The sequence below is a fragment of the Gobio gobio genome (genome assembly GCF_949357685.1).
Source record: "Gobio gobio genome assembly, chromosome: 25".
NCBI lineage: Eukaryota > Metazoa > Chordata > Actinopteri > Cypriniformes > Gobionidae > Gobio > Gobio gobio.
In genome coordinates, this window is record NC_137121.1 from 35,436,163 (window position 1) to 35,457,530 (window position 21,368).

Consider the following 21,368-nt stretch of genomic DNA (forward strand, 5'->3'; position numbering starts at 1 on the left):
TTTAAACAAAAAATGTATATATTTTTTTAGAGCATAAGAGACATCCTTCTTGCAACACCCAATGGCAGAGGTATTGTAGATACTATTGAAAACAAGCACTGCATTTAGGGTTGCCACCCATCAACACACATGCCTGTTGTGGACAGGGGTGGTCATAGGCACTCTGATTGGTCTGCGGCTACACAATGTTTGATATGAAGTGACATTTGAATACACTGGGACTTAATAAGGGATATAATGAGCTACAATCTAAAATTATTACATTATCAGTTCCTAAACATAATATATTTCTCTGTACCCCAGAAGCTGTGTCGTGCCACGCATGCCCAGGAGTATATTGATAAATGAAACAAATTGGAAGCAGAACCATATCTAAATGTAATTTGTTTCACTTAAACAATATTACATTAAACTTACAATAATTATGATTACAGTATTTAACACACAATCCAATATATATTTTTTTATTAGAGAAATATATACTGTACAGATAAATTTAACATAAATCGATACAGAATATAATACAGTAATTAATACATGGTTCTGGACAAGCAATTGTTTAAAAACATTGCTTGATTGCTTTAATGGGAGCAATAACATGCCTAACATATTGTAAATTATTTCAATTGATAAACTAAGTAATAACACCAATACAAAATCATAACATAGCAATGTACCTATAATGTAAATAATAATTAATAAAAAAACACTAATATACAGTAGATCAGGTGCACAAATTATATATATATTTTTTTTTAAGCATAAACGTTAAAGCGGGGCTATGGCTTTTAAAATGTAGGGTAAGTGCTTCGGTTACTTGTAGCTTCGGTTATATACTAGTATATGAAACATGATTTGCAAGACGTTTAAGACTATTTTAACACAATTTAAACGACAAAAATCAAAACGTGATTTTGTTAGAATGGTAATCAGGCTCTGAACAGATTACCCATTAAAAGTCCTTTCAGCCAATAGAATCGCTCTGGGGTCTTAAGCGGACACTATTTCACAGGGGGACCCGATTTGTCATGACAACGGCTCCCGGTGACTTTTTCACAATTGTTGCTTCACGGATGTATATTTACATCGACCTGCGCCCGCCAATCTGGTGTCTCTTCACTCACTCCTGACTGCATAGCTGTCAACATTGAACATTGAAAATAAGGGAGATTTCCCAGAATCCATCCACAAAACAAGGGATTTTTTTAAACTTGATTCTTACCCACAAACTTAAAAAAAGCACTAATCATTAACAGTCTAAAGAGTTTATAACTACACAATATATTTTGATTTTGGCCGTCATCGTCCTGATCCATCATCGCACATCACACTCATCTACTCTACTCTCCTTGAAGTTCACTTCCCGCTACTTTTTCCCTCTTCCTCCCGCCCGCCGCTGCAACAGTCTTCTTCTTCTTCGATAGTAGCCTAAGCCAGTGTTTCCCAACCTTTTTTCAGTCATGGCACCCTTTGAAAATGTTCTCCATTTTGTGGCACCCCCTCGCATACGTTACGCTATGGGTGTAACGGTACAGATTGCTCACGGTTCGGTTTGTATCATGGTTTTAGGTTCACGGTTTCGGTACGGTTCAGTATTTGCTGTGCAGGGAAAAAAGGACTACTGTCAAATCAAAATAAAGAAAATAATAAGAACAAATAATTTAAATACAAGCAGCAGCACAAATAAATACTATTGAGCAGATACTATTAAAATAAGCTATGTTTTTCAGGTAGGCCTACGTCTAACATTAGTTTTCAGGTACATAAATTGATCAAATGTAAAATAACATTGCATGTTTGACTGTATAAATTAAAGATTAATTCTATTAAACACATTTACAGGTAAGCTACTGTAAAGGGGCAGTTACAGTAACTTACTGGCAATAGTGCTGCCAGTAAGTTACCGCAAAAATACAATAAAATGTCTAACAGTGCACATATTCTTGTGTGTTAAACTCTATATAAACTATATCTAAACTTTGCATAAAAGTTATCTTGTGTATATTAGACATCACTATCAAATCCAAATCGCCCCAAGCACAGACAGAAGCACAATAACAGTGATTAAATAAAGAAACAAGAAGATCATGTGTATGATTCTTGCCACTGCGGTCCAGGACAGACATGTCTTCTCTCGTTGGTGTTTTCGAGTTGCAGCCCAACACTCGCTGAGGATCTGCTTCAGACTCTGATCTCTAACTGAGTCTGGAGGGTTCTGCTGGCCTCTTAAACTGTCTATGAGAGGACAAAAAGCAAAGCATGGCCTTGGATAAACACTTTTTGTCTTGTTTTGTCTGCATAATCTCACATACAATTTTTTTTGACGGGGAATCTTTGCTGATACTCCATTATAGAACAACAAATTAATTTCATATGTGGCTTTAGTGTGGGTTTTTTTCGCATATACAATTGCATGGATTTACACATGCTAATTTCAGTCTTCAAATGCTATTTTCATCCATCCTTCCAAACCATCTATTTTATGGTCACAAGGATGCCGGAACATGTTCATATTTTTTGTTTGATTTTCATGAAGTGTAATTTACTCAAAGATTAATTTGATTTGCGTTTCTTTGCATATGTGCCAAAGTGACAAAGCAAACAAATCTTACTAATAAACGAATACATTTTAATTTGTGAAGTAAAAGTTTAAAATACAGGAAAATGTTCCTCATAATCAGACGCGGTGTCAACTCTTACCATCAGCTGTTGTTCCCACGGATCTCTTCTCATCTCCTTTAACCATCAGATAATTCACAAGGATAGTCTCCGCAATGCTGATGCCCATTAGACAGAAAACCGCACCGCAGAAAACCCCTGTGAAAAACAGCAAAATATGACTGCATCAGCTTTCCTTTAATGATGCCTTTAAAGGGGATGTCTAATGCTATTTCATGCATTCTGAATTATATACACTGTTAAAGAGATGATTCTCATGCTAAACATGGCCAAAATTTCAAAAAATGAGTTGGACTTATGACGGAGTGTTTCTGTGCTAAATACTCTCCTTCATGGTTCAAACAAGTTTTGGAAAGTTTTTTAGAGTATGGCCCTGTATGAGGTCCTAAAGGGCGGGATTGCTTGTATGGGCACTTCTCTCAGATGAGCGTGTGCACGTCAACCAGAGCGAGAGCAAGAGAGCGCCCATCGACAAACTTCTCTTTGCCCTCAGTCAAAACGATTTGGCAGGCAACAAATGATAGATTCATGAGAGCAAAGATGGGCTGTTGGATCTACACAAGATGAATTATATCTCATGTTGAACCACTACAGGACATCAGAGCCAGCGGCAGACGTCAGAAGGACTGGCCGAGGAAAGGCTGCTCTCGCCGGGGTTAATGAGCGCTGAGCGCCTGGTGATCGCCTGGATCTCACAACTCCGAAAACGCAAGATTTTTTTTTTTAAATAGGCAATCTTTATAAATAAACCACAGATTTGAGCTTTAAAAAACTACATTATCTCCTGAAAGTCTTAAAACTATATTTTGTGATACAATAGTAGTATTTTTAAATTATTCAGAGTTTCTCATCACGTCACTTTACCACGTGACAGCAGCAAGCAGGCTCCTGATTGGTTAACGCGGCCTGAATTGACGCCAAAGTTTGGGGGGCGCGTCAGGGCGGGTCAGGAGCCGTGGGTGGCCATGGCGGAGCAGGAGCAGGAGCCCTGGGTGGAGCAGGAGAATTGGGCGGAGCAGGAGACCCACCCCCATGTTCCCCATCCATGGGTTCTTGCCATAAAAATTTCTTTGGGGAGCTTCAGGGGTGGTGTGGAGGGTTCACCCAATGGGACCACCTTGTGGGCTGGAGCGGGCTCTCGACAGTCTGGAACGGAATCCAGGAGACTAGGGGCGGAGTCCAGGAGACTAGGGGCGGAGTTCAGGAGACTAGAAGCGGGTAGGAGGCATAGAGGCTTGGAGTTGGCTCGTGGAAGCCTGGAGCGGGCTCGTGGAAGCCTGGAGCGGCCTCGTGGAAGCCTGGAGCGGCCTCGTGGAAGCCTGGAGCGGCCTCGTGGAAGCCTGGAGCGGCCTCGTGGAAGCCTGGAGCGGCCTCGTGGAAGCCTGGAGCGGCCTCGTGGAAGTTTGGAGCGGCCTCGTGGATGGTTGGAGCGGCCTCGTGGAAGCCTGGAGCAGGCTCGTGGAAGCCTGGAGCGGACTCGTGGAAGCCTGGAGCGGCCTCGTGGAAGCCTGGAGCGGCCTCGTGGAAGCCTGGAGCGGGCTCGTGGAAGCCTGGAGCGGGCTCGTGGAAGCCTGGAGCGGCCTCGTGGAAGCCTGGAGCGGCCTCGTGGAAGCCTGGAGCCGCGGAAGCCTAGAGCGGCCTCATGGAAGCCTAGAGCGGCCTCGTGGAAGCCTAGAGCGGCCTCGTGGAAGCCTAGAGCGGCCTCGTGGAAGCCTGGAGCGGCCTCATCGAAGCCCGGAGCGGCCTCGTGGAAGCCTGGAGCAGCCTCGTGGAAGCCTGGAGCGGCCTCGTGGAAGCCTGGAGCGGCCTCATGGAAGCCTGGAGCGGCCTCGTGGCCTCGTGGAAGCCTGGAGCGGGCTCGTGGAAGGCTGGAACGGGCTCGTGGAAGCCTGGAGCAGGCCGGTGGAAGGTTGGAGCGGCCTCGTGGAAGCCTGGAGCGGCCTCATCGAAGCCTGGAGCGGCCTCGTGGCCTCGTGGAAGCCTGGAGCGGGCTCGTGGAAGGCTGGAACGGGCTCGTGGAAGCCTGGAGCAGGCCGGTGGAAAGTTGGAGCGGCCTCGTGGAAGCCTGGAGCGGCCTCGTGGAAGCCTGGAGTGGCCTCGTGGAAGCCTGGAGCGGCCTCATCGAAGCCTGGAGCGGCCTCGTGGAAGCCTGGAGCGGCCTCGTGGAAGCCTGGAGCGGCCTCGTGGCCTCGTGGAAGCCTGGAGCGGGCTCGTGGAAGGCTGGAACGGGCTCGTGGAAGGCTGGAACGGGCTCGTGGAAGCCTGGAGCAGGCTCGTGGAAGGTTGGAGCGGCCTCGTGGAAGCCTGGAGCGGCCTCATCGAAGCCTGGAGTGGCCTCATCGAAGCCTGGAGTGGCCTCATCGAAGCCTGGAGCGGCCTCATCGAAGCCTGGAGCGGCCTCATCGAAGCCTGGAGCGGCCTCATCGAAGCCTGGAGCGGGCTCGTGGAAGGCTGGAACGGGCTCGTGGAAGGTTGGAGCGGCCTCGTGGAAGGTTGGAGCGGCCTCGTGGAAGCCTGGAGCGGAGTCCAGGAGAGCGGGAGCAGAGTCCAGGAGAGCAGAAGCGGAGTCCAGGAGACTAGGAACGGAGTCCAGGAGACTAGGAGCGGGTTCTACTGGTTTACTCCAGAAGTCCATAAGCCACCCGTCTTTTACTGGCACCTGTGTGGCGGCGTCCATCTTAGCCGGGGATACAGGCTCTGATCTGGTGGCAGCCATCTTGGCAAGAGACGAGGGTTTTTCTCGGTGGCCCTCCTTCTCGGCCATTTGGGCTTTGGGGCAGGCAGGACATCACAGTGAGGCCCTCTGGAGGAATATGCGGAGGAAACTGGACGAGGAAGACACTTTTTCTCATGAACCTCTCAACTCAAAATCAGAACAATTAAGAAACATAATCAAATGAATAGATTTGACTAGGGAAAAGGTACCCAGGAAGATGCCCATCTTTGTGTTAGAAGTCTGTAGCATTAGGGGTCCGTTCTTCTGTTACGGATGTTGGATGCAGCACGGAAGAGTCTGAATCGAACCTCCAACAGTAGATGTGTTTATTTAACGAGGGGATTAAATGGTAACAAAACATACAACACCAACTTCAAGGAACATAACAATATTAAGAACGGACCGGGAGTGAGTGCAATATAAAGGAGTGCTAATGACAAGACGACCAGGTGCAAGAGAGATGATGAGGAAGTGCAAACAGGTGTGAGGCAGGGAGCATTCTGGGGAATGGAGTCCAGGACAGGAGAGGATTGTGACAGTAACGAGTTCAAACAGGTGCAGTTAATACAGGTAATGAGTGGAGAACAGGAGGGCTTCTTAAAGAAAAACTAACAGGTCTGTGAGAGCCGGAATTCTTACTGGTTGGTAGGTGATCAAATACTTATGTCATGCAATAAAATGCAAATTAATTATTTAAAAATCATACAATGTGATTTTCTGGATTTTTGTTTTACATTCCGTCACTCACAGTTGAAGAGTACCTATGATACAAATTACAGACTTCTACATGCTTTGTAAGTGGGCAAACCTGCAAAATCTGCAGTGTGTCAAATACTTGTTCTCCCCACTGTATAAGGACAAGCGACACCAGTGAAGGGTGAGAGAGGACCAGGCCTGGATTTATGTTGAGTTATATTTTAAGGGTGTGAAGCTACACTGGTCTCAAGGTTCGGTTCGATTACGATTATCATGCCATCGATTCGGTTCGGTTCAATTCGATATCACGATGCATCACAATGTATTGACGCTGCACTGCATCCTCATGTATACAATTTTGTCAGTCAGTTTTATGAACTGAACCTTTAATTTTACCTGCTCAAAGAAAACACGCTTCTTGAATGTATCAAACAAAACTCAAGTCTGGGCACAGAAGACAACAGGAGCGTTTAGAACAATTACACAAAATATTAAAAGCCACTTCAGGAGGTGATCTGAGCTCAATACAGTCAATACTAAAGTCTAAATGCATCTGGTTGTTGAAACCACATATGTAAATTTGTGAGCGCGTGTTATGGGCTATAAGACATAGCCAGATATGACAGCGTTACTGAACCACGCATCGCTGCAGGCGAGCAGCTGAGTATCTCTTCATTAAGCAAACGCACAAACTACCGAAAGTAAAGTCGCAGGTGCTCAACATACAATCATATTCATTAAAAGTAAAGAAACTGACTGATCTGACCAGTGCTGGTTCCACGCGCTCTCCTATTGCGGTCTTTGATTGTGAAATGAGCTGATGATCAATAAAATGCAGCTCATATCTGTTGTTTTCGGTTACGTGAACTCCAACAAATCAGCATATGGTGCGGGAACTGAAGATTGGATTTATGCCTGTTTTGCAGAGATACATTTATGTGACCAAGTGTAGGCCTAACTTAAATTTTGATCAATCAGATAGCTTTGATTAACACACAGCGTGTGTTTTCTCCAGGTCGTGCTTACCAGGTTGTTCATAACAGCTGAAATGTGCCCAGATGTCTGCTTTTAAAGTAGTTGGAGCATTTTAAATTACTCCTACTCGCCTCCCTCTGCCATTGTGTGCTACCGCGACAAAGCCTGTACGCGACAAATGACGTCAGGAAAGAATCAGTACATTATAATCGGTTATGGTCTATTTCTGAACCGATACCGAATCGCCCTCGTCTGCATCGCGATGCAACGAAGAAACGATTAATTTTTAAATTTTCCCCTATTTTATTTACGTTTTGTTATGTGTGTGCGCAACAGTCGTCCGTGCTGGGCTGCTGCTTTTACTTTCAGTTTGTGTTTAATTATTAGTCTTTAAATGTTCGCCAGTTTCCGCCTCCTTCTTCCCATATCAACAAACTTCATTACACTCAATAAGATCTTCTGTAGACGCCTGACAGAATTAAACGTAAACTGTTTAGTAAGAAGTGTAATAATGTGTAATAACTGGAAGTTAGTTGTAGTTTTGTCTCTTTTTTCTGTTCTTGTTGTTTCTCTTTCCTTCAGTCATTCTGCTTATTTGCCTCAGATGTCACCACTTATGGTCAATCATCACTTAAATAATCCCAATTATATCATTAGCATATACTGTTGTGGACACATGTTTACACTGAGGGTATTCGTTTAACACTGGGGATTTTGCTGTCAAAAAAATAAACATAAGACATGCAACTCTACTACTCTAATACTGGCATTCTATCCTGCTGTACATAAAAGCAAGATTTATTTGATATTGTTTCAATGTTGATTACATTTTATGTCCATCTTGATCTGTTTTTCATCATTGAAAAAAAAAAGCATTATTTCAGGGTGCACTGCAAACCTGATGAAAAATCAATTTTAAGTTTCAACCTTGATTCAATGTTTGGGTATTGTTTGATTGTTGTGTCTTTATTTGATATTCAATTATACGATTGTATCCTTAAAAAATAAGTACTATTAAATAATCAGGTCTATTTTAGACTCACCAATGAGAGGGATTTGTCTAGACGTAGAGGGCAGCATTTCTCTAAGAATCAGCAGCATCACAGAAATAGACACAAGCAAAGTCACTTTAAAGCTCAGCTTTTCTGATCCACTTGTGTCAAAGAAGGAAGAGATCAAATCCAGCATGAGGAAGAAAAATACTGGTACTATAATGTTGATGACATACAGGTGAGGTCTCCTTTTTATGGTGATCTGACATGGAGAGAGAGAGAGAGAGAGAGAGAGAGAGAGAGAGAGAGAGAGAGAGAGCATTACTATCATGATGGACTTTAACATTAAGAACACTAAGAGAATACATAAATTAAATATAACTGCAAGCAGAAACTAACAAGTGTTTTAAGACCCTTATGCAATCTATGCTGTGAGGGTCTAGCCGACCCCTTTGTGTAAAACATAATGTGGCACAACTGATAAAAATGAAGTGATACATTTTACAAAATGTGTTGTTTGTATGTGATTGTAAATGTTATAATAATAATCTTATAATGTCTAAACAATAATGCAAAAGCAAAACCTTTGAACAAAACTATATTATTAATTAGAATGACAACATTAACATTATAACCAGTAGATGGCAGCAGAGGACCACTCATTGGTTAACTTTCATTTTAAAAGTGTTTACCTCCAGTAAAGGCACATTTTCCATGTGCGCAGTAAATTCCCAGGGGTTGAATTAACACCACTCTGTGTTCGTATGGTAACCACCAGCAGAGTGTTAGAGTAACACTAAAGCAGTGACGTTTCTTGATGTTTGGGTGTATGTCTAAAGTTTGTCACAATGTATTTAAAAATCTAAATTCAGAATGTTTTGTCTCTGGCAAGAAAGCTTTCTTTGTGAAAGCTCATCAATAACAAGAAACCACCACTTTTGGTTAAAAAAGGCACTAGTTAATTTTTCTTTTTTACTATGAAAGTTGTATAACCTGCCCACCTTTGTTTATGGCTTTATTTGCAACAGATGATGTGCTTTGTTAACACTGTTACAAAAACCACAAACTGATAAAAAAAGCTAAGAGTCAAACAATCCAACTAAAGACAACACTGATCACAATAATGGTGACCAATTTTCAATTCTCAATTTTCAATTGAAAATGGTGACCATTTTCAATTCTCAAAAAGAACTGTAGACAAATGACAGAAATAAAGTCAGTCTGGTTTGCAATAAGAGAGATGTAATGTGTTTTCAGGTGATTTCATCTAAAGCTGTGGCTGAAGTCAGTTGTAGTTCTTGTGTTTTTCTTTCTTTCAGGGATTCTGCTCGTTATCATCAGATGTCTCCAACAATCATCACACAATTAATCACTTAAGTATCTTCAGTGTTACTTTAACTGGTGGTTCCCATATGAGCAGTGAACAGTGTTAATTCAACACCAGGGAATGTATTGTGTGCTGACCGAGTGCTGTTTTTATCTGCGTGTTTACACAGAACGTCTCTTGCGGAGATCCACAGAGCTGTAATTATTTCGATGTTTTTAGCAAAGTAAAGGTTGTATGATAGATGTAAACATAATTTAAGGAGACTTAAATAAGTGAATTTTGTTAAAAACTGCATATGGTGGCCATGCTGGAGCATCTGAGCGTCAGTCCAGTGAGTGAACGGCATTATGAACGCAACTTCACGAGACTAATGATAGAAAACAGAGAGAGAATTACATTCAGCGCTTTTATTTCCAACATGCACTCCAAAGTTACGTCTTTATTGGCACATGACTTGATGGATTACGTGTTTATCTCTATTTTTAAATAGATATCCACGTTTAAACTACATAAACAGTTATGTAACCCATCTTATCTGTGCATATCTCACTTGCGCATTGGCTGTTATGTTAATTAAGTTTATTCATTAAGAGAGGCAAGTTATTTTATCTTTGAACTTTGAACTCGTTGTTGACTCATTTCCCCTCAGACGCAGTGCTTAGATGGCGTTCTTGCGTGCTCAAAACAGTCACAAGATGGTGCCATTTATCAGTGAATCCATTATTACAAAAAATGATACCCGATTATGGGAAAATGCCTAAATATCGACAAAAATATTGGGAAAACAATATGTTAGTCGATCTGTAGTTTAGGCTGATGACTGCTTGAGAATGCAGTGTTTACTATTTAGGGTCCTTGTTAGTATGCCTCACATGTCAGCGATCAGGGTTCGAGTTGGAGCAGGGAGATTAGGATTGGAGAGTGAGCTATGCTGGTGGAACAATGAAGAAAGAGGTGAGTTTGTTTGGGTTTATTTCAGATATCAGCAATGTTCGGCAACGGCTTAGAAATAACGCTTAACAGACACGGGCACGTGGGAGCTAATGTAAGTCCACAAGACCGACAGTCATATGAAGGCCCTGTCCCAAGTGGCTTCCTACGAGTCCGCACTTTCGTGATGTAACACCGCTTTGTCTGATGGGAATAAGTCCGCTGCGGAGCTCGCATCAGTGCAAAAGTGCGCATCGAGGTCGCTTATCGACCACAAAAGGGGTTGATTGTGAAAGGGCCAGGGGCTTTTATGAACAACCTGGTAAGCACGACCTGGAGAACACAAACGCTGTGTGTTAATCAAAGCTATCTGATTGATCAAACCGATTTCATTTAGGCCAACACTTGGTCACATAAATGTATCTCTGCAAAACGGATATGAATCTGATCTTCAATTCCTGCACTATATGCTGATTTAATGAGGTTCACGTCACCGAAAACAACAGATATGAGCTGCATTTTATTGATCAAGCGCTGAACCAGCACTGGTCAGATCAGTCAGTTTCTTTACTTTTAATGAATATGATTGTATGTTGAGCACCTGCCACTTTACTTTCGGTAGTTTGTGCGTTAACTTAATGAAGAGATACTCAGCTGCTCGTCTGCGGCGATGCGTGCTTCAGTAACGCTGTTATATCTGGCTATAACATGTCAAATAGCCCATATCACGCGCTCACACGTACAATTTTAGCATTGTTGCGATGAGTAAAATTTACATGTGGTTTCAACAACCAGATGCATTTAGACTTTAGTATTGACTGTATTGAGCTCAGACCACCTCCTGAAGTGGCTTTTAATATTTTGTGTATTTGTTTTAAACGCTCCTTTTGTCTTCTGTGCCCAGACTTGAGTTTTGTTTGATACATTCAAGAAGCGTGTTTTCTTTGAGCAGGTAAAATTAAAGGTTCACTTCATAAAACTGACTGAGAAAATTGTATACATGAGGACGCAGTGCAGCGTCAATACATTGTGATGCATCGTGATGCATCGTGATATCGAATTGAACCAAATCGATGGCATGATAATCGTAATGGAACCGAACCGTGAGACCAGTGTAGGTTCACACCCTTAATGTTTTGGCAATTAATTAATTTATAATATATTTGATACCCCAGCCTTTTTATGGTTTAAATTTTTTTAAATATAATTTAATTTTGGCACATATTATTACAAACTCATGAACTAGTTTTTCTTTGTTTTTATAATTTTATTTATATAATTATTGGATTACTTTAAATTTGTGTACTGTACCTGATGTACCAGTTGATCCATTTCAAGCAATTCAGACAAATCATAAGTGGAAGCATTATATTTGCTTATCCCGCCGAGATCCCACTCTCCCTGGGCTTGAAATTTGTCCTTAGACTGTAAGGTGTTCCACTCTGCACTGTTTAATTCATATATTCTAAGATCTTCAACTGGGGGAACAGAAATCAAGTATAGTGTCAGTTTTGGCAGGTCACGTTTGTCAAGCTCACATCATCTGACTGTCAGCTGATCACGTCTAACTATAGGAATACGATGTCTATCACAGCATACATATATAAGCTACCTCAGTACTATGAGCAGCTATCCTGTTTCTCCAGTGCTCATTTAATAATAATAATAAAAATAATAATAATAACAATTTGTTACATTTATATAGCACTTTTCTAGGCACTCAAAGCACTTTACATAGAAGGGGGGAATCTCCTCAACCACCACCAATGTGCAACACCTGATGATGCGACAGCAGCCATATTGTGTCAGAATGCCCACCACACATCAGCTGATTGGTGGAGAGGAGAGGAGTGATGAAGCCAATCGTATATATATATATATATGGGGATGATTAGGAGGCCATGATGGACAGGGGCCAATTGGCAAATTTGGCCAGGATGCCGGGGTTACACCCCTACTCTTTATCGCAGGACATCCTGGGATTTTTAATGACCACAGAGAGTCGGGACCTCGGTTTAACGTCTCATCCGAAGGATGGTGCTTGTTACAGTATAGAGTCCCCATCACTATACTGGGGTGTTAGGACCCACACAGACCACAGGGTGAGCACCCCCTGCTGGCCTCACTAACACCTCTACCAGCAGCATCCTAGTTTTGCCAGTTGGTCTCCCATCCAGGTACTGACCAAGCTCAGCCCTGCTTAGCTTCAGTGGGAAACCAGTCTTGGGCTACAGGGTGATATGGCTGCAGGCCATTTACGCTCCTCCACCCCCAGCTCCTCCTCTCGTCAGTCAGGATTTGGTATTCTGATTTCCCTTGAATCAGACTTAATTCCTGAATCACTTTGTACATATACTATCAACATTAATGATATCTGCAATACATTATGCTGGTTAAGTTCCTTTTAACCCTAAGGGGGTTATTGCTGCTTTCCCTGCTCTTATCCATCCCAGCATACACAGGATGTAGACTCCAAGGTCTTCCTGACGTACTGTGCCTGCTGGGATGGATAAGAGCAGGGAAAGCAGCAATAACCCCCCTTAGGGTAAACAGGCTGCATGGGAGGGAGGGAGTTCTTGCCCAGAAAAGGAACCATACTGCCAGTCCAAACTGAATGCTAATAGTTAGGGATGCACGATATGAAAAATGTTAACTGATACTCATAACCGATAATTAAAGGGTTAGTTCACCCAAAAATGAAAATTCTGTCATTAATTACTTCCCCTCATGTCATTGGACACCCGTCAGACCTCCGTTCATCTGTGGAACACAAATGAAGATATTTGAGTTGAAATCCGATGGCCCAGAAAGGCCTCCATTGGCACAATGCACTGTACACTCTCAAGACCCATAAAAGGTACTAAAGACGTCGTTACAAAGTCCATCTCACTACAGTGGTTTTACAATAACTTTATGAAGAGATGAGAATAGTTTTTGTCCGCAAAAAAACCCTAAATAATGACTTATATAGTGATGACCGATTTCAAAACACGGCATCATGAAGCTTTGAAGCGTTATGAATCAGTGAGTCGAATCATGATTCGGATCGCGTGTCAAACCTCCAAACTGCTGAAATCACGTGACTTTGGCAATTCAAACCGCTGAATCGACTCACTGATTCATAACGCTTCGAAGCTTCATGATGCTGTGTTTTGAAATCGTCATCACTATATAAGTCGTTATTTAGGTTTTTTTTGCACACAAAAACTATTCCTGTCGCTTCATAAGTTTATTGTAGAACCACTGTAGTGAGATGGACTTTGTAACGACGTCTTTAGTAGCTTTTATGGGTCTTGAGAGTGAACAGTGCATTGTGCCAATAGAGGCCTTTCTGAGCCATCGGATTTACACTAAAATATCTTCATTTGTGTCTGAAGATGAACGGATGAAGGTCTGACGGGTGTCGAATGACATGAGGGTGAGGAATTAATGACAGAATTTTCATTTTTGGGTGAACTAACCCTTTAAGTCCTTCTCATGGCCGATTCCGATACTGATAACCAATAAGTTCATATTTGTATATTATAATTTCCATATAATCTTCCGTTTCGTGCACCCAGGAGAATTGAACATCTAAGATGCACTGATGAAACTGATATTTTAGTATAGCTCTGGCCTATACAATGGCAAATTTCAGTCGTCACTCTTCAAATGCTTTTATTTTTTGCGTAAGGCACCACAATACTTAGTAACAGAAAGGATTTAACAGAACTATGACAGAATTATATGGTTTATCTGCACTTAAAGGGATAGTTCACCCCAAAATGTAAATTAGCCCATGATTTACTCAACCTCAAGTCATCCTTAGTTGTATATGACATTCTTCTTTCAGAAGCTTTATAAAGTAAAGTTTCGGCCGACCTCCTTCCGTGTTCAATTTATGGAAAAAGAGTTGAAAGTGCCTCTGCCGATCGAAGGACTAACGTGACCAGGTCCGCTCGTCATGACGTCACGTACGCATCTTGAGTTTCACTTTCAACTTTCAACACTTTTCCATGGAAGGCGATCGGCTGGAACTTTACTTGATAAAGTTTTAAATATGGATATTTTTCTTACATAAACGGATCGATTCGCTTCAGAAGGCCTTTATTAACACCCCGGAGCCGCATGGAGCACGTTATTCGATGGACAGGTGCATTTTTTATGGACTTCAAAAACAGAGCAACTATTACTGCAATTATAATGCTTGGATTAGCCTGGACTTTTTTAATATATCTCAGATTATATTGGTCTAAAAGAAAAATGTCATATACACCTAGGATGACTTGAGGGTGAGTAAATCATGGGCTAATTTTCATTTTTGGGTGAACTATCCCTTTAACATCTCATTAACAACACATTTATATTCAAGTATTTCATGCATAAAAAACTGCATCTATTTACCCTTAGTGCATGATGATGAGGAAGGTATATAGACTTTAAGTCACATGTTTTTCAAATAAAATGCATTGACATTTCATTTATCAACCTCGAGAGAAATAAAAAAAGAAAAAAAGTGCATCCTCAACAAAAATAAAGTGCATCTTCAAAAAAAGAGCATAGAGTATAGTTGAGATTTCTCTGAAATTATAAATATGAGGGATGAGGAAGGGATCTTTAAGTGTGTTTCAAATACATAATAAATCAAATGCATTGGTCATCAAGTACTATGAAATCCATTTACTTTGTCGTTTATGGCTTTAGCCTTTTCGCTGTCTCTGGAAAACTTTTTACAATGTTCGAATGCCAGCTGAATGGGAACATTGACGGTCCGTGTTTTAGGCTTAGCGCTAGCAGCTGCAGCCGCGGCCGCTTCATATTCCTTTAATACAGCTTCGCCGCGATGACGCCCTTTCAAGTGTAGCGTCTGGAGTCGCTCTTGACATGAGATCAAAGTGGTGGGTCGTTCGAGAAACACCAGAGATGCAGATCTTTTGCACAGCTCTGCCTATGAATTAGTATTAGCATATAAATGAGTGTAGTGGTGCCAGTTGAGGCTGGCCAAATGGCCGCACTATCACCCTTACGACCAGCAGAGACAACGCAGGCCGTGCCGTTATCACCTTGTGAGGAACTTCAAATAGATTCCTATCACACACACAGACAGACACACACACACACACACACACACACAGACACACACACACACACACACACAAGTATTCCTCTTCATATTAGCCTTTAATTTAACCATCCCAGAAATATGTGATGACCCTTGTGTTATATGTATGTTGACCACAAAGTATATATTTGTATGTGTGTGTGATGTTAATCCTAAATGCTCAAAATGGCTCTGTAAAAGAGATACACTGTCTTTCATGCATTTAAACACAGGCATGTTTGATGTCTAAAGGTTTCTCTTTCTTTGTCCCAGTCAGTGGTGCAAAGTAGATGATTATGAGATGTACCTTTTAGTAGGTTTAGCCCTTTTTGAGCGAAACTTTACTAATTCTGGCTCCCGGCAAGAACATTCCATTGAGTAATAAAGTCAGAACAAAGAAACTTTTTCCCGCCTCCAATCCACATCTATGATTGGTCATCTCAGAGAAAGTGGGCGTAGTTTAATGGATCTCAAAAGACCGTAACACAAGCATATCGGGGCTCAGTCACCTTGCAAGAACCCCGGACGAGACAAATTCCCTTTTCCTCCCATCTCATCAGCGCGGCTCGCGGGTTATCGACCTGCGAGCCGGCGCGGTCCAGCCAAGCTGATGTTTCCTTTGAAGATCAACGCGCTCCGCGGCGCAGTCAGCGGACGCACTTAGCTGGACGAGATGAACTTCCTTCCAAGTCGACACCTTTAAAAGTCCCGCGGACCAACGAAGCTCTGGAAGAACCGAATGGAGAGAACGCTTCAGCGCGCAAACTCTCTGAGAAACGCCAACGCACGCATCTTGCTTTACACAACACCAAGAAACCATGCAAGTATCAATTCTACCGAAATTTAGATGCGTTTTAAAGATTGTACCCCTGTTTAAGGTGATATTTCTTGCTGGCTCCAATGGTTTTGTCTGGGAAGGTGTCGGATCGGACACGATCTTACCCTCCTTCCTTTCCTTTCCCTTCCCCTCATCCTCCTCTTTACTTTCCACTATTCTGTAAATACATGTATTCTTTATGTAGTCATATGTAATCGTAGTATTAATCTTTATTAAAACCATGATATTCACGTTTCGATTGTCATTGTTTGCTCACGGAACACGAGTCCCTTTAATGTCAGATCTAAGCTACGAGCTCTTATTCGTTGAATGCTTTAATTAATACCATAACTCGGAAAGTTTGTCCTTTGTGGCCAGAGGGACGAACTTCCCGAGAATTGGGTAGGAAGAATAGACCTGGTGAGTGGATAAGGAATCTCCGCTCGTTCTTTAAACGGAACGGAGAGGAATTTTGAATCAACTCCCTTGGGGTTATTCTGTGATTATTTAATATAGATATATCTGTAGTTAATTACAATAAATTGTTGTTAACCATATATATTATATTGCATAAATACCGAGGTGAGGTATTCCCATTTTGGGTGATTTTGGAGATTGGTGATTAGATTATAACCCGTTATGATTAATCATAAATCCCTAAATATTAATACCCACAATTCCCTATTGAGCTAATTTTTAATTTAAATATGTATGTAACCCTAATACGCTACACCCTTTCAAGTGAGATATAAGATTTGTTGTATTAAAACTTGATGCTTTTTCCCCCCTCTCGGAATCCTTGCTGAACATGCTTTGCAAATAGCAATAGCACTGCCCTCCAGTGCCACAGAGAAGAACTTCCAGACCGGCGAAGACACAGATTCACAGATGATGACGAAATTCGGTGAGCTGCGCAACACAGTCACTTGCACTCGGAAAACAGACAAATCTCGGGGTGTGTCTAAATCAGCTCCCTAGTTCAGTAGTCAGGGCACTGATCAGGGAATCAGACAAAGGGTTGACTCCCTGCTCAGTGCCCTGACTACTGAACTAGGGAGCTGATTGAGTATGGGATGATTTTTGACTCAAAATGATTAATGAATGCACGCACAATTATCCATGTACTAGATAAATGTTATGAATGTATCTTACTAGCCACAAACAAATGCCATTCGATTTGAATCTGTGGAATTCGGGTTTGAATGATTGTGCAGCGATTTGTACATGTTTGCGAATAAAAATGTTCTGTTCTGCATTCATAAATCATAAACTGCTCATTCAAAAAGTAATCTGTGCATTTGTGAATCAGGTGACACGCGTGCATTTATTGACGTCTTGTTCGAGTGGATCGCGTTCGGTTCATTTGGATTTTGAGACTTCCTTTTCGCAGTTTACAGCATTTCAAGACCCGCACACACACAAACAACCAACTAACAAGCCCAGTGTTATTCATTAATGTGTAAACGATTTTAAAAATTTGCAAATGTGCGTTACTACACTGAAACAAATGCTTTTCAACTGGTGTCTGTAGAATTAAGATTTTCATTAACGTGAAGCATTTTGTACCAATAAAGTCATTTTTGTGAGTATATATATGTGCTATTTTGTAGTAAAGTGTCATGATTTCCACGTGCAAAAAGTAATCCGTGCATTTGTGGATCAGGTGACGCGCATGCATTCATTGACTCGTTTGTGAGTCGATCCTGTTAGCCTACTGTTAAGCGTTATCTTTACAACGAGGAAACATTCGCGTTTTGAGTTCATATTTTTCTGCTTGTCTGTAGCCTACAAAATATGTTTTATAAATAAAGTGTGTAGTGAATTTGGTGTTTTAATATCACTTTCTTAAGCCACTTTAAGCATAATATGGGTGAGAACGCTTGATTCCGGTGTCGGTGTCTGTTTTGGCAGATACTGCCATCTAGTGGCAGCAGGTTTTCTTACACATCTCTCTGTGTGTGGATCCAAGGCCAAACTGGCGAAATGAAAGTCTCAAAATCCAAATGAATCAAATAGGATCGACTCACAAACGAGTCAATGAATGCATGCGCGTCACCTGATCCACAAATGCACGGATTACTTTTTGCACGTGGAAATCATGACACTTTACTACAAAATAGCACATATATATACTCACAAAAATGACTTTATTGGTACAAAATGCTTCACGTTAATGAAAATCTTAATTCTACAGACACCAGTTGAAAAGCATTTGTTTCAGTGTAGTAACGCACATTTGCAAATTTTTAAAATCGTTTACACATTAATGAATAACACTGGGCTTGTTAGTTGGTTGTTTGTGTGTGTGCGGGTCTTGAAATGCTGTAAACTGCGAAAAGGAAGTCTCAAAATCCAAATGAACCGAACGCGATCCACTCGAACAAGACGTCAATAAATGCACGCGTGTCACCTGATTCACAAATGCACAGATTACTTTTTGAATGAGCAGTTTATGATTTATGAATGCAGAACAGAACATTTTTATTCGCAAACATGTACAAATCGCTGCACAATCATTCAAACCCGAATTCCACAGATTCAAATCGAATGGCATTTGTTTGTGGCTAGTAAGATACATTCATAACATTTATCTAGTACATGGATAATTGTGCGTGCCTTCATTAATCATTTTGAGTCAAAAATCATCCCATAATTGAGACACTCTCGGATCAGACTGATTGACTGAGTTACCAGCACGCGTACTTTATCGAATCTAGTTATCGGATTTATTTTATTTATCGGAACAATAAAAATTACGTAATTTTCACCCATACTGTCTGATAATTTATATGTCAGAAAAAAATATTGTGCATCCCTACTAATAGTCAATCATCTTTGACGATAGTGGTCCTGGCATAAATTCATATTTTATTTTATATTGAAGTCAAATAGTTTGAGAAGAATAAACCATGTTATCTTTCATATGTGTTTGTTTGTCAAAACTGATGAATGTGTTTCAGATTTACCTGAATAAACTGAAGACTGAAATGTTATATTGCAGGTTTGAGTGTCGAAGGGAAACCTGTAGAGATCCATCTTACAGGCCGTGGTCAGAGATACAATTTCTGATGAGATTATATAGCTGAAATTGAGCAACAGCACATATGGAGACTCCTTTGTTCCAAAGTCTGTCTTGATGCTAAATGGATAAAATATAAATGAACAATGATTATTAAAGACATGATGATTGATTGGAGACAGCAGGTGTATCCTTGGTTGTTAAAGAAATCCCACAATTCTTTGCCTAGCCATGAACAAAAGTCATTATATGAAAAATGACTATAATTTCATATGCAAGTCATTCATTTCTAAAGCTCTATTTCCTCAGTAGTCAGTGTTTTGTCATTTTAAATGTTTACAGCACCTTATACATTTTGTATCAACATTTGTTATATCAGGCAGATGATGTTGGCTACTTGATAATGATAAATGTCATAGATGTAAGCATAATGGAGTGGTATTTGCTGATCTCATGAAGAATCATTGATTATAGTATCCATGTGACTCCACAGCATGACATTCAGCAGTGTTTTAATCTGATAAACCGAATGATTAAAAAAAGTGTTTTGCACATTGTACACAAAACATGTTCAAACTCCTGCAAGTTATATATTACAATATATTGATTAATACATTAGGAATTGCCACTGTCCATATATTGAAAAACTATGTGACAATATATTTACTGTTATACTGTGGTGGCTTTGGATTAAGAGGGCGGATCCGTGGACTACTACTGGGCCGCCTGGGCGAGTGTGGAAACTGCACAGTTGAACGCACAGCCTTGCAAAGTATCCCAGCAGGTGCAGGATGCAGACTTGGGCATCGGTCAGACATTTGATTTTGTTTGAAAATGAAAGTTGGGTTGACGTCTAAATCCAACGTTTGTTTGACGTCAAGATCTAACATTAGGCAGACGTCGAATTTTGATTTGAATAAACACCAAAAGAAAAAGGGTGAAATGCATGGCAGTACACTTATTACTAACCAGAATTACTTTATTTATGTCAGATATCTACAGAAGTTCTCACTGAATTAACATGTTAAGATTTAGATGTTAATGTTTGGTTGAAAATATTTGGTTTGACCATCATTGTGATCAGTGTTTGCTTTAGTTGTGCAGTTTGTCTTTTGGCATTAGCTTTTTCTCTGGCTGCTGTAATTGTTTATTATGGCAAGAATCGCTAGAGGAATTGTGTTCAGATGAAGAAAATATGATCATCATGTAGTGTTTGATTCACTGATCATATTCAGAATCTATTCTTTCATCATGTTATTAATTTCACATGATTGACTCTAAAAGTTATGTAATTGTTCAGCAGTGTTTTAATCTGTGAGATTGTGCACCATAAAGTTGTAAAGATACACGGAGACATTAAAGAATCAGCTTATGAATCTCATTAACGGTGACATGCTTCATGCTGAAATGCATTCTGGTTGCATCATACAAAACTCATCTATGGCTCACAGAAAGCATTGCGGCATGAAGCATGTCACCATTGTCAAAATTCATATGCTGATTATTGATGTCGGAGTGAGTCTTATAGATGCTTAAATGTTTAGAGAACAACTACCCAACTAAAGCAACAATGACGGCCACTGCTGTGATTTGCTGCTGTGAGACTTCAGTGTAAATGCCCACTGCTGTGATTTGCTGCTGTGAGACTTCAGTGTAAACGCCCCCTGCTGTGATTGGCTGCTGTGAGACTTCAGTGTAAACGCCTACTGCTGTGATTTGCTGCTTTGAGACTTCAGTGTAAACACCCACTGCTGTGATTGGCTGCTGTGAGACTTCAGTGTAAACCCCCACTGCTGTGATTGGCCGCTGTGAGACTTCAGAGTAAATGCCCACTGCTGTGATTCGCTGCTGTGAGACTTCAGTGTAAACGCCTACTGCTGTGATTGGCTGCTGTGAGACTTCAGTGTAAACGCCCACTGCTGTGATTGGCTGCTGTGAGACTTCAGTGTAAATGCCCACTGCTGTGATTGGCTGCTGTGAGACTTCAGTGTAAACGCCCACTGCTGTGATTGGCTGCTGTGAGACTTCAGTCTAAACGCCCACTGCTGTGATTGTCTGTCACTGTGTCAGGTTAGCTATAATAATTTGAATAAAGAAGTCTGTGAAGGGGTCTCATTTATCTTCCATGTGTAAAGTA

General features: G+C 41.1%; 1 protein-coding gene across 1 annotated transcript in view; it reads right to left on the minus strand.

Moving 5' to 3' along the window:
• Positions 1–449: 449 nt before the first annotated feature.
• The window catches only part of LOC307121278 (5-hydroxytryptamine receptor 3A-like), a gene marked incomplete at its 5' end in the record, with an annotated part of 29,908 nt that continues 8,989 nt past the window's right edge, over positions 450–21,368 (minus strand). Inside the window, 5 exons of the mRNA XM_079808810.1 lie at positions 450–2,235; positions 2,701–2,817; positions 8,110–8,320; positions 11,627–11,793; positions 19,179–19,351. Of these exons, the coding sequence (XP_079664936.1) occupies positions 2,018–2,235; positions 2,701–2,817; positions 8,110–8,320; positions 11,627–11,793; positions 19,179–19,351 (886 nt within the window). The 3' untranslated portion in view covers positions 450–2,017. The remainder of the gene's footprint in view (positions 2,236–2,700; positions 2,818–8,109; positions 8,321–11,626; positions 11,794–19,178; positions 19,352–21,368) is intronic.